The sequence below is a fragment of the Perna viridis genome, chromosome 5 (assembly GCF_037379345.1).
Source record: "Perna viridis isolate PV_CMFRI_1.1 ecotype Kerala chromosome 5, ASM3737934v1, whole genome shotgun sequence".
NCBI lineage: Eukaryota > Metazoa > Mollusca > Bivalvia > Mytilida > Mytilidae > Perna > Perna viridis.
The window spans coordinates 26,885,860-26,901,891 of record NC_142449.1 but is presented as its reverse complement, the minus strand read 5'-3'; the positions used below and the strand labels follow the sequence as shown (position 1 = coordinate 26,901,891).

Sequence of the window (16,032 nt, the reverse complement as noted above, 5' to 3'; positions counted from 1 at the left end):
TCTTGCCAAGAATTTCATTGTGATCAATTTAAACAAACATGGGTTTCCACTCTACATTTGTATGATTCACCTAAGTGTTTGAATGATAGAATTTTTTTTTAACCTGAGCATTGCCCCGTGCAGGTCCGGGTGTTGAAAGAATAGGCCTGCAGCAGTGCTAAGCTCGTCGTAAAAGGTGACTAAATAGTGCTCAGAAACCTAGCCAGGGGCTAGGCGCTCTGCTCACAGAGCAACTGGGATGTGTGCCCCAGGTGGTTGAATGGGGTACCCTTGGCATGTTACATGCTGGTGTTGTCAGGCTGTAATACAGAAAAACCTGACCGCAAACCATAGTGGTGCACCCTGTTCGGAAAGATGTCACGTTCCTCGCACGTTAAAGAACCCTGCTGTGGTATTCAATAGGAGTAGGAACTTTCGTGCTCCGCCACAGGAGGCTAAATTGCCCGACCCTTCCTATCTCTCCCTTTTTCTAGTGGCAATCAAAATTTTTCGACCCTATTGTCCTTGTGTCCCATCCTTTTTTCTTTCATCATATCATTTCATGTTCATTTTATCATCCATTTCATGTTCATTGTCTGAATATTGCTGAAATATTGCTGCTCGGACGTTAAACATCAACAATCAATCAATCAAGCAATTAAACTATAGTTTTGAGGATTACATCACAAAATTGCCTTAGAAAGGTCTTGTGGAACTTCCCATGTTTAAATTAAAGACTACCCCAGGATTCTCAATAAGTTTTAAAGTAGGTGGAAGAAAATTAAAAGTAGGTGGCACCATTGAGGGCCCTCAGGCCCTAACCGAGCGCTGAATTGATTCTTAAGAGTAATCAGGGAACCAAGGTTATAGCGGTAATCAAAAGAATGTAATCCAGGGACATGGATAACATACACAACAAAGAACATAGAGTAACTAAAATCATACATAATAAGTAACAAAAGCAAATGAGCAACTCGGACTCTACTAAAAACTGGGAGCATGGACCAGGTGCACCGGTAGGATAAGCGTCCTCTGCTTTTCTAGAAACACCCGCCAAGCTATTCAATTCCGGGGTAGACGAAAGAGGAAAGAAAAACCATGACACATTGAACAAATCAGTTTTCATGGCGCAGATAGATACACCGTAACGATCTACGAGTTCATGATGACGGCCATAAAACTTTTGTAGTGATGACTTCAATCTGGTAGCAACATAACCAGAGTGCACTATACAGTTACATTAAGGTGCACTGTTTCGCACACCAAGTTACCTCCATCAAATTTTGTAAAACTTGAAATTGAAAAATGAAATTTGGTGGATATATTGTTTAAATGTAGTTAAGCATTTATACATAGACAGATGTAATATATGTAATGGTAAACAGGTGTGATTTAAAGGAAGAATGGTATCCGGAATGTTTCAGTCCCTGCCGTATTAGGGGTATTTCTGATTTATGTCAGCCGAAATGGGGGATGAATTTCATTATCTGTTAAATTGTACCTTCCTTTCGATTGAAAGGAATACTTTGTTACAATTTATACTTCATAAAGTTTATACTAGGCCAAACACTATCATATTCTATGAATTGTTTTGTTCCAATGATTACTGTACAGTGGTCAATTTTCAAAACAGTAAAATTGTGTTGTTTGTTATGGAAAATGTAAATTGATTTGCCTTCTTATTATGTATTGCTATTGTTAAAGTTGTAATAATTTCGCTTTCATGCTATCCATTCCATTTGTTTTGTATATACATCATGCAGGGTTCAAGGTACTTGAGAAAAAAAACAGGGTAGAAGTGACTTTTATTTCAGAGAAACATCAGGGAGAAGTGAACACTTTTTTTTTAAAAGTTACACTATACAATGTACATGTAAGCAAGCATTTTTTATATGTTCATTTTCTATAATTGAGATAAATGTTACTTTTTCTTTAAGCTACATATGTGTAAGTAAATAAATATTTTGGACAAAATGAAATCAGTCTGCTGACTGAATGAGAGACTGACTACTATGTATACATATACATGTACATGAATTTCCATACCTCGACCCATTGCCAAATTTATTACAGCAAAATTAATAATTGAATTAGCAAAGCAAAGTTTTTTGCAAAGCATTGTGTATGACCTTTTTAGCAGCACTGTGTTATAAACAATTTCTTTGGAATTTCCATTTTGTTAACACAATATTTTGCAGGTGAAAGGGTTTTAAATGACCATATCATCCATGTGATGTTAATATTGTATAGTTTTTTGTTCTAGAAGTGGCCAGAGAAGAAATGTTTTATGTAGCATATATGTCTGTGCATAAATTAAGCATTGAATTTCAACTTAAGGAGGCACATATATAAATTTATCTCTAGTGCCTGATCGTTGGGTAGATTTGAATTAGTGTAGTCGTGCACTTAGCCCTGCAAAGAATGTGTGCATTTGTACTTTTACTTCTACACTTAATAAAGCTTCAGGCAACCGATCATTTTTGTCTCCCGTTCTTTAAAATAACGTTTTACTTTAATCAACCTTGTATAAAATACAGTGACCATCAAGGCTCAGAGTATGTTCCGCTGAGAACAGAATCAACAGAGATGTTATAATTTTAAGAGTAATAATGTCTCCAATTATATATACATTGTACTAAAAATATATTGACCTTTTAATATAAGTTATAAATAATTATCAAGGAAAAGGGATTGTACATTTTGAATTTGTACATGTAAATGTTGCTCAAATCTGCATAATACATGTACTTTTTTCAAAGCCAAACATACAATGTACATATATAATTCATGAGAAGCTTTCACATGCATTACCTTATGTTTATAAAAATTACTGCAAGCAAATAACAAAATCTCTAGACTTTTTTTACAACCACTAAAAATTTCTAGTTGTATACCATAAATGTACTATTGCGATGTACTAGTTTTCGTTATTTTCCCGTGAAATTAATTTTAAACATAACATAATGTTTGGTAAAATTGGTACCCGCGAATATGTTAACAATCGCAAAAATACTTTAATAGTAATCATATGCATCATATGGTGCTGTTGTCATTGTCATTTATAGACTGTTTTTGTGCAATAACTTGGTGGATCATGATAAAATTATTGCAACAGTTTTGAAGAATGCTTGATAACTCATACACTACACATCATGCCACCATATTACATTAAACACACACTGCTATATAGCATTTTTACCATTTTCATGTACTTTTTGGCAGTTGTATATTTGTATGTTCAACAGTATATATGCTTGTACAGCCTGATACCTGTCAGATGTTACATATATTTTGTTGAATTCAACTCTTGTCTGATGACTGATCAGCTGCTAATGCTCAGGTAGTTCACCAGTCCATTATTACCCTCATTGACACTTCTTAACATTGAATGCTGGGCCTATGAAATATGTAGTATTTATTTGTGTATGCTGTAGGTTATACTGTCTAACCCTAGATTTTTGTATTTTTTTTTTAGATTGCAGATGACATTTCTGTAGATTGCCAACATGTAAGTATTTAAGTTTTATGTTAAGTTTAGCAAATGTCATTTCAGCTGATTTTCAGAACATTTCTGAAAAAAAGATTTCCAGAGATTTACAATAAGCTAGGGTTACAAACATTTTCCTGCTTGCAATTTGCAAGTGATTTTATGTTGACTTATGAAAGTCATGCCATTATTCATATTATCATGTGGGCTCTTGAAATTATTGTGTCCACAAAGAACATTCATATTTGACATAAAATACATTTGTTTTTATGAATGCCCATTTTACACATGCTCTGGTCTTAGTTGTAAATAGCTGTTCTATCTACCCAAAGGTTATACAATTGAACATTTATATGTATGCAGTGTTCTAGGATTTTTCAGAAATTGAGGTTTCCTAGGGAAATCCATATAAAATCAACTTTCCCACAGTCAGTGACTGCTTTCCTAACAAAACAAATCCTTACAGCATATGAATTTTTCAACTTGCTGCAGGAAAGTGTAACTAAGTACCTAACTTTCCCTGACCTAAATTTCACTTGCCCCGGTTAATGGGAAATAGGAATCCTAGAACAGTGGTATGTTTGCTGAAACAATTTTTTTTAACATTGTTACATTCATCTGAGTTGTAACTTGCCGTAGTCTAAACTCAAAATCGTATATCTAACACAAACAGAAAAACTATTTTTAGAGAAATGTAGAGAAATTCCATAAAGTACAAAGAAAGTGGAATAAAAAATGGAAACAGACAATTGAAATGTGTATGAAACAAGTATTTAAAACTCAATATGCAACCAAAAACTTTAGTCATGTGTTATTTCTATCTGTCATGCTTACAATTTTGGAAAAGAGAACAACATTCAGTTGGTTTTACAGCCACTATATTTTAGGGATTAAAGGGTAGTTAGGACATTAATACAATTTATGTCAACAGACATGATTTTTCTCTGCTTTTTAGCAGAATTCTGCTATTTTGAATCTGGATTCTTTTTACTGTATATTTACTTCCGATTTTGCCAATATCTGCTTTGTTTATTGACCTCATAAAACCATCCCTGTTCTTTTACAGGCAGCAAAAATGTTGCAAACATTGTTATGTTTATGGCATCACTTACTAAAATCCTGGATTTTGACAATACTGCCATATTTGTTCCTGTCATTATTTGATTGAGGGCATAACATATATTTACAATTTTTTCAGTTCCTTTGGAATTATAAGAGAAATCTGACCCATGATGACAGATTTGAGATGGTTGCCAATGATGTCTGTAAAAAAGATTTGAAAGAGGTGATGTTAACAAAATTTACTGGATGAATGTTAAATAAATCTTCCTTTCAGATGAGTATAAAAAACTCTTAATCTTCTGTTATTGGTGATGTTACATTTACATGTAGTTTGTTATATGGAGCATTAAGTTTCTTTTAATTAATTCCAGCAATTATTTTTGCCTAACGTATTGCAGCTATCTTTTTTGGCCTTGTATTTCAACCTATTGTTCACATTCAGTAGTTTATTATACCCCTTCCCCCCAAAAAAAAATGTCCACATTGGCCCCAAAATGTGCAAGGGGAATTAGTCCTGATAGGGGCAATATTTTGTATGCTTAAGTGCTATTCTCTGTAAGAATCAGGCATTGGGTAAATCATGGTTTAAAAACTCACCAGTCTTTCTATGGAATCTTATTCAAAATGTATTCTGAAATGCAAAAATGACATTCATTCCTTTGTTTAAGTGTCAGTAATTTGACATACAAAGTATATGAAATGCAATGCAATTTCATCATCAAAGGGAGATAATTTACTTGACTTTGAACATGTTTTTCTGCATCCTTTGACACCTTTCAATATGTCTTCAATCAATAGATCATAAAATATGTGCCAACTTTGTCAAATTCGTGTATGTTTTCTTAGCGTGTTTGGTTATAATTCAATTTTGCCTGATTCCTATAAAGTACAGCACTTAAAATATTGTAGTCAAATAGAAGGAGTGATCTATGTCAGCAGACCTATTTAAAGTTTTTCATAAGGCATTTTGTTGAAAGATGGTCTTATAAAAATTTTATATCTATTTTTAGATTACAGATTGTGGACCAGGAAGTAATTTACCTACAGGCCATGTCATTCCTTGTATGGTTGACAACATTGACCAGATAAAACAGCATGATTGTAGAAGATACATTGAGAAAATGTCCAAGATTGTCTTCAGTGACTATAGGCTTATCTATAAATTTGCTGATTCTTGTAATGAAGACATTCAAAAACTCAGTTGTGGCAGATTGGAAACACAAGAAAATGAAGTAATATTTCTTCATCATCTTTGGGAAATCTGAATTCAAGATTATATACTATTCTGGGAAAAAATAGTTACTTCACTAAAAATGTTTAAGAATTTGGCAGGATGACCATATTTATCATGAAAATCTGTCGACCCCTGTTGGAGTTATTGCCCTTTTTATTTTTTGGGACTATTTTTTGTTTTATTATCTATATTAAATTTTACAACCATGTTTCAAACCACAAAAAGAAGGTTGGTATTGATTGTGGTGGTAATGGCTACAACTGTTTTGGAATTAGGGGCCTAAAAGGGATAAAAGCAAGGATGTCACAAAATTGTCACATTCATTGTTTAATCAGCCAAAGAAAAATTGGTTTCCATGTGTGCAGTTCTGGCTTCTGGGTGCCTCTAGTTTTTATTTTCAGGGTTTTGACAATCCACATTATCAAATTTCCAAAAACCAGATTAGCACTGTAATAATAACAAATTTCACAAAAACACACAGGAGTAGAGCAAAAAAATGTCCAAAAAGGGCAATCACTCAAACATTGGTCAACAGATATGTGTTCCTACATACAACTTGCATCAACCATTTTGCTAGTTGGACTTCTTTATTTCCTTGTACATCATAATTACATTTCATATGAACATGAAAAGTCATATGATCGGAATCATATTTGGTGGTTTACATCAGCTGAAGAACAATGATTCACATTTAATGTAAAATTGCAATACCTAGCAAATCTATTGATCTGATCAAGGTTTTATACTGGGGAGGTCTTGTACTTTTGAGTATCAATCGTCATGATTTATCCAGATTCTGTATACATGATCGTTTCATTACGAAAACAAAGTTTTTCATTGTTTTCAGGAAACCGTACACAGACAGGGACGTACCTTAGAATGTTTGGTCAGAAACATCTCTAAGCTGTCGCAGCAATGTAAACATCAGCTGTTACGTGTTGCAGAACTTCAGGCTGATGATTACCACTTGGATAGAACACTTTACTATGCATGTCGGGAAGCCAGAGAACAATTTTGTGCCAAGACTCAAGCAGGGCACGGAAAAGTATATGAATGTCTGTTTAAACACAAGTTTGACCCAGCTATGCCAAAAGAGGTTTGTTTGAACATCCTTTTAATATTTGTTATAGATCATTTCTTTGGAATAACAATGGTTGTAATTCAACATTTTGCTCATGAGCTCTTAGAATACGTTCTTTCTTCAAAACACAGTAGTTAATACCATATTTTGGTGTGTATTATGCCTCATTTTTACGTAGAAATTATTTCCTGGACATGTGGGTGCATATTACCATATATACTTGCCTATAAGTCAGATTTTTGAGACTGAATTTTTTCACTGCTAGGAAGGTTTTCGACTTATAGAAGAGATCTAGCTTATGAAATAAAATTCTCAGCTTGAAAATGTTGAAAGCTTGATATTGGCATGAGTGTGACATTCAACATTGAAAAGCCAGACTGGCGCTGTCTACCCCAATGTTTAAATTATAAACTCTGTTTTAGGAAAACTGTCTTGATATTCTACCTTTTACAGCTAAAATATGATGCTGTAGAAGAATATTTACTGTTTAGTCTTTAATTTGCCACAATACTGGCCTTTTATGATTTTATTTGTATTTTCCACTTGTCCATTTTGTTTATTGATTTTTGCCTTTGTACACTCATATATAGATAAGAACCCAAAGGTATATGTTTAATAGAAACAGGACCCAATAATGTACCGTAATTCGTAACAAAAGTAATGAATATTTTAGTTGGTTATGACGAATCTTTTTATGAATTTCTGTTTTCTTAAGATAAAACCTCTTAACTTACTGAAATATATTTAAAAATGTGTTTTTAGAGTGTCACATGGCTTGTCAAGGCAAGATCTTGTTAATTACTACTATAAAAACAACTCCTGTCTGGCTTGTAATTATTTATTTCATCATTTATTGAAGTTATCAAAACAAGCAGGTATACTCATTGTATAAGAACTGTTAGTGATACAGCTGTCAGAAATCAGTCTGACTTGTAAGTTGGTCAAGGCTACATTCCAGAAATTTTGGACTGAAAAGGGGTGGGGGGGGGGGGGTCTGACTTATAGGTGGATTGACTTATACACGAGTATATATGGTATGCATCAATATATGAGAATAGGCCACGAGATAAAAGACTTTGGTACAAGAAAAGACATTATGTAATATAAACAAACAAACCGGAAGTGAAATGTTACTGAAAGAAATTTTATCTAATCATCAAATACATCTTTAAGTATTAAATTTTTAGTGATATTTTCTTCAAATCATGTTCAAATGACTTAATAACATGTTTTAAACAAAGGTTGTACAATATTTCCTTCTTATAAAACCTGGTTAGATATTAAAATGAAACCACTAACAACCAAAAAGTAACAAAGTGCTTTGTTGTCAAACCGTTCTTATCAAATGCTTTTGCAGCTGAAAATGATTACTTTGATTGTTTCTTACAATTTTCTTTCTTAATAGTATGTTTTTGAATTTTTGTTTTATAAGTCATTTCATACATCCTGTGTCAATTTTATAAAGTGTAGAAATTAAAAATTTTCCAATTCATGTAGTTAATGATCTTTACATGGTGTTTTAGTCTGCTTGTAAGTTTCTTTCCTTCACAATTTCGTAGGAATTACCAAAAGGTAAATGAATTGACGAATCAAGTGCAAAATGTTGATCTTTTGTCTCAAAATTTTACTGCAATATTAGTCTAAAAAACTTTTTTTCAAATGTTTAGACCTTCAAAATTACACTGTGCACAATACATAAATGTGTATTATGCACATCAAAATATGGTATATACATATGTTTCTGCCTCATGCTTAAATGTGAATCAGATGTATCTTAATTTAGAAACATTTTGTTCTTGTCCTAAAATGTGTGTGTGTGTGTTTTGTGCTCAGGAATTGAATTGAAATGGATGTAGTTAGGGTTTCAAAGGCCTTTAACTTAATGTGTGTTTTGCTCAGGAATTGAACTGAAAGGATGTAGTTAGGATGGCAAAACCCTTTGACTTTACAAACACATAGAAATAAGTTTTGAGAATTTTTTTTTCTATTTCAGTGTAGAGACAAGCTACAGAGAAGACAACAGGAAATAGCAGAAGATGTTAAGGTAGAGAAGAAATTTTATTTAGCCTGTATGAAGGATATACAGAAATTTGATTGTATGAATATAAAGACCAACCACCCAGACACCAGGAGGGCTGGAGTTCTTGTTTGTCTTGAAGGAGCCATGAAAGATGGTATGTATATGATAGAAGTGGTTAGGTATTATGTGATACCCTCGAAAAGTTGTGTGTCCATCCATCCAACTGTTAGTCCCGAACAGTTTCCATACAATTACTTTAGAGATATTGAAGGATCTTTTTCAAACTGTATTGTTGTTGAGTATCTTAAAATACATATCAAGTTCGAATTTCAGTTTGATCAGATGATATACACAAAAATTATGGCAATGTTAAGTTGTTTATACCCAAAAATGTTTTTACAACATTGTGGGGTATCATTTAATGTCCCATTAAATGCCCATTTTATTCCATGTGTCTGACATTTGGATTGACACACTTCTTGATTGAGCCAAAATTTGCAATGTTGCTATGTTGAAGATGTGTCTTTCAGCTCAAATTAAAAACATATTTTACTGAAATTCTTTTTGCATCCTGATAAGTTAATTGTATAGAATTTACACTTTATTCCATTGAAAATTTTTCTGAACTATCAATAATATTCAAGAAATTTTTTTAAAAAAGATCAAACCTTATATTTGTCTATAGATTTTCCTAATTATTCAAAGTTGTCCTTAAATGAACATACTCTAGAATTTTAATTTGAAAAATATAGGTCATGAATGTGAGACAATTAAGCCTAAATATAGGCAGTTATTTTATGTAGGTTCAGTATAGAATTTTTGCTCTCTGGAAAATTTATTAAGAAAGTAGTAAATTCTATTTCATATGAATTTGTATAAAGTAAAACCATTTGACTTTCTTTCGTATTTCAAATATAAAATTATGGGTCACTTCACTTTTTATCTTGTAATATCCAAAAACTAGAATTCCCATTACATTTATCCAGAACATTTCCTGCCAATTAACTCCCCTTTTATAGATATGTTTAAAGTAAATGTTTGTAATTTTACTGAACTTAATTTTATGTAAAAAAAATCTGTTTATATGATTTAAAGATATTTTTATAACTTTTTGAGCACTATTCGCTCATTTAAAATAGCAGCTTTTGTAGGATTTTGCAAGAGGACCGAAAAAATGCTCAATGTTACTTATATTATTTTTGGTATTCTGAATTGATTACACTTCTTTAGTCTATTAATTAGCAAAGATCTTTTTAAATGTTTTCTAATGTCTTAGTTTACCCATTTCTTGTCATTCATGGCAATTGAATTTTGTTGAGGAAAAAATTACTCTTTTCCACCTTTCCTTTGTTAAATACATTGCCTATTTTTTTTTTAATCCTAGAACATTACTATTTCATACTTGATATAACATATTAGACTGCATGTAAAATTCATGAAAATCATTGTGTGATTGTGTCCATCCGTCCGCATTTTCCACACTTTTTTTTGTCATGCTATTACCAAATAAGTTTGTTTTTGGTATGTGGCCTTATTATGAAGAGTTACAGATGAAGTTTGACTTTGGTTATGGTTGATTGATTTTTATGGAAGTTATGGCCTTTGGACTTCAAAAATTTCAGCGGATTTACAGTTTTCTGCACTTTTTTTAGTTATGCTTTTACCAATTCTTTAGTATGTAGTCTTACTATGAGACATTACAGATTAAGTACGACTTTGTTTATGGTTGATTGATTTTTATGGACGTTATGGCCCTTGGACTTCGAAAATTTCAGCGAATTAACAGTTTTCCGCACTTTTTTTAGTAATGCTTTTACCAATTGATTTTATCTTTTGTATGTAGTCTTATTATGAGAAGTTTCAGATTAAGTTCGACTTTGGTTGCGGTTGATTGATTTTTATGGAAGTTATGGCCCTTGGACTTAGAAAATTTCAGTGAATTTAAAGTTTTGAGCACTTTTTTTATGTGGGGGACATTTGAACACTGCAACTAATTTCACTTATAGCATGTTGTGTCAAGGGTGACAACTTTTTAATGGTATCCTTATTGAAAATATTGATCCATTTAGTACCTCCATTTTTTCCTTTGGCTTTCATTCAGATGAAGAACTAAGTGCTGAATGCCTGTCTGAAATGAACGAGGTGAGGAAACAGTTACTGAGTGACTACAAGATCAATCCTGAGCTGATAGCACACTGTGAGAATGAGATAAAGAGCTGTATACCTGAGAATACTGATAAACTGGAGGAAGGACAGGTTATGCATTGTTTAATGGACATGGCTAGAATGAAGAAAAAGAAAAACTCACCAGATTTAAAACTGTCTGCACAGTGTATGAGAGCTGTGAGTAGCAATTTTCAAATTTTAAGACTTTTGCTGTGAACATTATACTAACACATATTTTTTTTTCACAAATGTGACAGAAGAATTGAATTACCATGGTTTCAGTTAATTTTGTTGGTATCAGTTTTTAGTGGGTAGAGGAAAATTGACCTTTTGTTTGGTACTTGACCTCATGGTTAGTGTGACAATTAATTTTTTTTTAAAAAGCAAAGGTTTATCTGCATTTTTGGCAAAATTTAAAGTACAATGTTCTATAGGTACTTAACTACATGTACATACAGGTACAACCAAAATTATGTGTGGCAAACAGTAGCTAGTTTGATGTATAATTTTAATCATATTAACATGTTAAACAGCTTGAAAAATTCTCTTTTTAGGTTGAAGAAGTACTAATGGAAGCTGATGTTGGCAGTAATTTCCAGATGGACAGGGTATTAGCTAAAGCTTGCATGCCTGTTGTACAAACTGCATGTAAAGATCTCCCACCAGGAGATGCCAGGTTTGTTCAGTCATAGAATAATATGTGTTTCTGCTATCATGACAAAACCACAGTTAAAAAACCAAACAATGCATTCTAGAAAAAAAAAACAAAGTAACTACTCACCTACCCTTATTTTAAGTATAGTTCCATCGTAGAATAATAAAAAAAAATATCATGGGTTACTTCAATTTAACCCTGAAAAAGGACAGGAAATTTGTACACCCTTTTACAACTGTCAATAATTATCAGTTTTTTTTTCATGGCCAATATATTAATTTTAAACCAAAAGACACTTCCGTGTATTTAAATAACATTGAGAAACCATGGAAATGTTTTAGGTGCCACTGGTCAGGTATAGTCAGGGGTGTGCTTTAGAATAAATGTTATAGAGTAAAACATTTACATTTTATCTACATGTATATTATATTAAAAGTTAACATGACACCGCATAAGTAAACTGAGTTGATAATTAAAATGTTTAGCTTTTCTTATTGAAAGTTCTAGGAAATAAATTTATTTGATTGTGTCTTCACTGGTGATTATTGTTAACAGAGTTCTAAATTGTTTGATGGAGAAGATAGATGATGATGACATGACTGATGATTGCGAAGAGAAATTGATGGAGATCCAATATTTTGTTATGAGAGATTGGAGGTAAGAAGTCTGTGCACCTTAGTACAATGATGGCTTAATAACAATATTATACATGTAGTTCCCTCCTTAAGAGTGGGCCTTTACTGCTTTCATAGTACCAATCAATTCTAGTCAACAAAGAAAAGTTACATTTCTCAAGTGTTACGTATTTGCATATTTGGTATATGGGTCAGTCATGATGAGTTGTACATAAGGTTTAAGTTTTTAAAGTCATTTTGGTTCTAATGAGATTCCAAGGGCCTTAGACTGTTGTAAAGAAAAGAAAATCTATATTAAAGCTGAGAGATATTGCACAAAAATAACGTATAATTATACAACTACAATTTCACAATAGATAGGAGCATGGGCTGCATAATGATACACAGGAGACTTAAGCGTACTTTGCTTTACTGATAGAACTGCAGTCATCAATATAGGTCAATGATAATACTTCAAGTATTAAGTTATATATTACATCTTAAAAACAGTTGATATGGTTGTTAATTATTTTCTTCTGTTTTAGAAGTAAATTATGAAATTTGCATGCACACCTAAAGCTATACAAATTGACACTTGCCCATTTTCGCTTTGTTTGTTGACCCAGAAAAATCATCCCAGTGATAAGTTGTCCCCTAATAAATCATGAGCCTAAATTGTACAGCTCTTGGATTAAGTTTATGGTTGTACATGTAGTAGCTACAAAAGCTTTTAAGGGAAGTTTTTTTTTATATATGGTAATATATAAGAGTTCAGGTGGTATTAGCAGGAATTAAATTGTCTAAGATTTATACTCAAACAAGGAGGTTTGATTTTTTTTTTCTTTAAAACAAAACCTGTTAGGCTCATTGAGAAAAAGTAGAGAAAAATGACATGTACACATGTAACCATGTATTTTATAAAAATACTGTGCCAGCTCTGGTATTTTAAAGCATTATTTTATATTTTGTAATGTCAATCTGATGCATATTCAAAGTTAGCTGCGAAATCGTAGCTCTGATTTTTTTTTTTTTTTGATTTTGCGATCTAAAGTTTCAAAAATACAAAAAAAGTTGGAGCTACGTTTCACAGCTAACTCAAAGCTAACTGCACAATCGTAGCTCTTGATTCTTTTTTTTTATTTTGTGATGTTTCAAAAATACAAAAAAAATAGTTAGAGCTACGTTTCGCAGCTAACTCAAAGCTGGAGTTAGGGTGGTGTCAGAATTATATTCTAATTGGCAAATAAGGAGATTTTTTTATTAATTCACCAGATTTTATTTTGTTTGAATTTACCAGAGCTTGCTCATGTATTAAGGCACAAATTTTCCTTCTATCCAGTTTTAACACTGAGATTGCATCTGTAGCAAATAAACCTCAGGTAATCGCACACAATAAGCAACAAATCACAGTAATTACACTATGTTCTCAATTTCAGTGTGAAAAAAAAAGATAAAAACTGTATTAACTGTATTAAACATATTAAATTTTTGCTGTGTACTAATTTTTCACTATTTTTGTGGTGGACAGATAACCACGAAAAAAATAGTACCTACGAAATGGATTTTTTAACAGTAGAAAAAGCTAATTATTTTTTGAAACCGCAAGAACAGAAACCAGTGAAAAAGTTCATTTGACAGAATCCGTGAAAATTAGCAACAACAAAAATTAAGTAGCACTCCAGCTAAGAATCATGCAAAATATGATTCATGGGTAAAAAGCCTACATGTTTTTATTTTTGATATTTTGTTTGAAATGTCATAGTAAACAGAAATTAAAATGTGGTTTTTCATATTACCCGTGCTCTTAGGATATAAAAATTATATAGAATGCACTGTAGATTTCAAAATTAAGGGAGATTACTCTGTAAATGATGCTCAAATACAATAGAATCTACTGGATTTTTAATGTTGATTATCTCCTAAGAGCAGGCAGATTTGAATGAATTATTACACATTTCATAGTATAGACCCATAAAACAACTTAATTACAAAAATAAAAATATGTAGCCTTTTTTGGGGTGTATCACATTTTCAAGATTTTGCATGATTCTTACAGACAGCTACTTAATACGTTTTACAGTATCTCATTCTTTTAATTGTCAAATCAGATCTTAAAAATTACTATGTTACATGTACATGTAGTTCATAGAATTTAAAGAAAGCTTTATGAAGCTACAGTTGCTTAATATATATCTTTTTTCATCAGTTAAAGGAATGAGTTTGTGGTTTCTACACATATCTTTATTCTTTATTCTTAGTTTTAGCTTCATTTACACTTGTTAAGCTGTGTGGCATAATTATATGGTAGTCAATTTGAATATAGATTTTTGAAGAAGTTTGAAAAGCTTTTCTTTATATTTTCATTCTATATTTGTATTTCAAATGTAGCTTTGTTATAAATATCATTGACACAAAAGTTTAAAATTGTTGAACACGATTTACAGTTTTTATTACAAAAAATTATAGAATTTTACAGAGGCTAAAATTGTATAATGCAGAATTATTTTTAAAAATTACATTTATTTATATTCTACCTAATTTGAAATAGCCCTCTTAGGCCTTTTCCAAAATCAATCTGGTTTTAGAGGCCCTTCTATTCAAGATCAAATGGGTGGTATTTCTGGTGAGATTGGTGGGGCCCTCTTACATGCCATGCTAGACAAAAACCCTTTAGATCCTGCAGAAATTTTCAGATTTTTCAACTTGTATAAAAGAAATGATTGAAATTGGGTTTGGTCGAAAGTGTTTTATAGTATTTTTGCAAATACTGGAGATTGTTGAAACAGTTTTTTTATGTATTTATAGTTGAAAAATAATAACAAATCTTATGGATAAAAGGGTAGAGGAAAGAGTGCTTCCTGAGACCATTAAAAATATTGATTCTGGAACAGTCCTAAAATGTCCTTGATTCAATACATATGTGCAAATTACAAAGTTTTAATGTGCGTGTCTATTATATGTTCATATCAAAGCTTTTAATAGCAATTTTTAATGATTGTTGGTTTGTAGTTCATTTGACTAATGGGTGAATTTGTAGTTCATTTGGCTAATTGGTAAATTTGTAGTTCATTTGGCTAATTGGTAAATTTGTAGTTCATTTGGCTAATTGGTAAATTTGTAGTTCATTTGACTAAAGTGACTTTTGTAGAATTTTATACAGGATATGTTAGTAATGATGTAGGACTTTGCACATGATACAGTCAGGACTGACATTACACATGCAGGATTTTTAAAAGAAATTGTTAGGATTTTCTAAAATAAATGACACATGTTGATTTTTTTATTCAATATACATTTAGGACTGACATGATAAAATATGCAGGATTGATGTATTTCATACATGTAGGATTTAACTCATGATATTATCAGGGCTTACATCAGTGACACATTTAAATTTTATACATGATATTGTCAGTACTGAGTCTTAGTCAAAAAGCTACAAACATACAATTAATTGAAAATTGTTGCACAGTGGGTTGTAAAATTTAATAATAAAGTAAACATTTCATCCACAGTGACCTATGGTACAGTCTCATTTGCTAATGATTTTAAACATTGAGTTTTTCTTCTTGGTCAGGAATTGAGAAAATCAAAAAAATGATAATTCATCTTTTACTTCAGTTCCTTTGACAGTGTTTTCTTCATAATGTTTCCCTTTCATGACTCATAACTAATCTTTCAACTGTCCTAGATAATGAACTATGTACCCTCCCTTGACCTTTGACCTATCAGCC

The 16,032-nt window shown here is 31.7% G+C and overlaps 1 protein-coding gene across 2 annotated transcripts in view; it reads left to right on the top strand.

The window, feature by feature from the left end:
• The window catches only part of LOC148616878 (Golgi apparatus protein 1-like), a 41,796-nt gene that overhangs the window by 2,863 nt on the left and 22,901 nt on the right, over nt 1-16,032 (top strand). For both annotated transcript variants that reach the window (XM_088584026.1, XM_088584027.1), the window contains exons 2-9: nt 3,455-3,487; nt 4,665-4,751; nt 5,539-5,760; nt 6,610-6,858; nt 8,837-9,017; nt 10,965-11,206; nt 11,584-11,705; nt 12,240-12,341. In XM_088584026.1, coding sequence (XP_088440152.1) covers nt 3,455-3,487; nt 4,665-4,751; nt 5,539-5,760; nt 6,610-6,858; nt 8,837-9,017; nt 10,965-11,206; nt 11,584-11,705; nt 12,240-12,341 — 1,238 coding nt within the window. The remainder of the gene's footprint in view (nt 1-3,454; nt 3,488-4,664; nt 4,752-5,538; nt 5,761-6,609; nt 6,859-8,836; nt 9,018-10,964; nt 11,207-11,583; nt 11,706-12,239; nt 12,342-16,032) is intronic.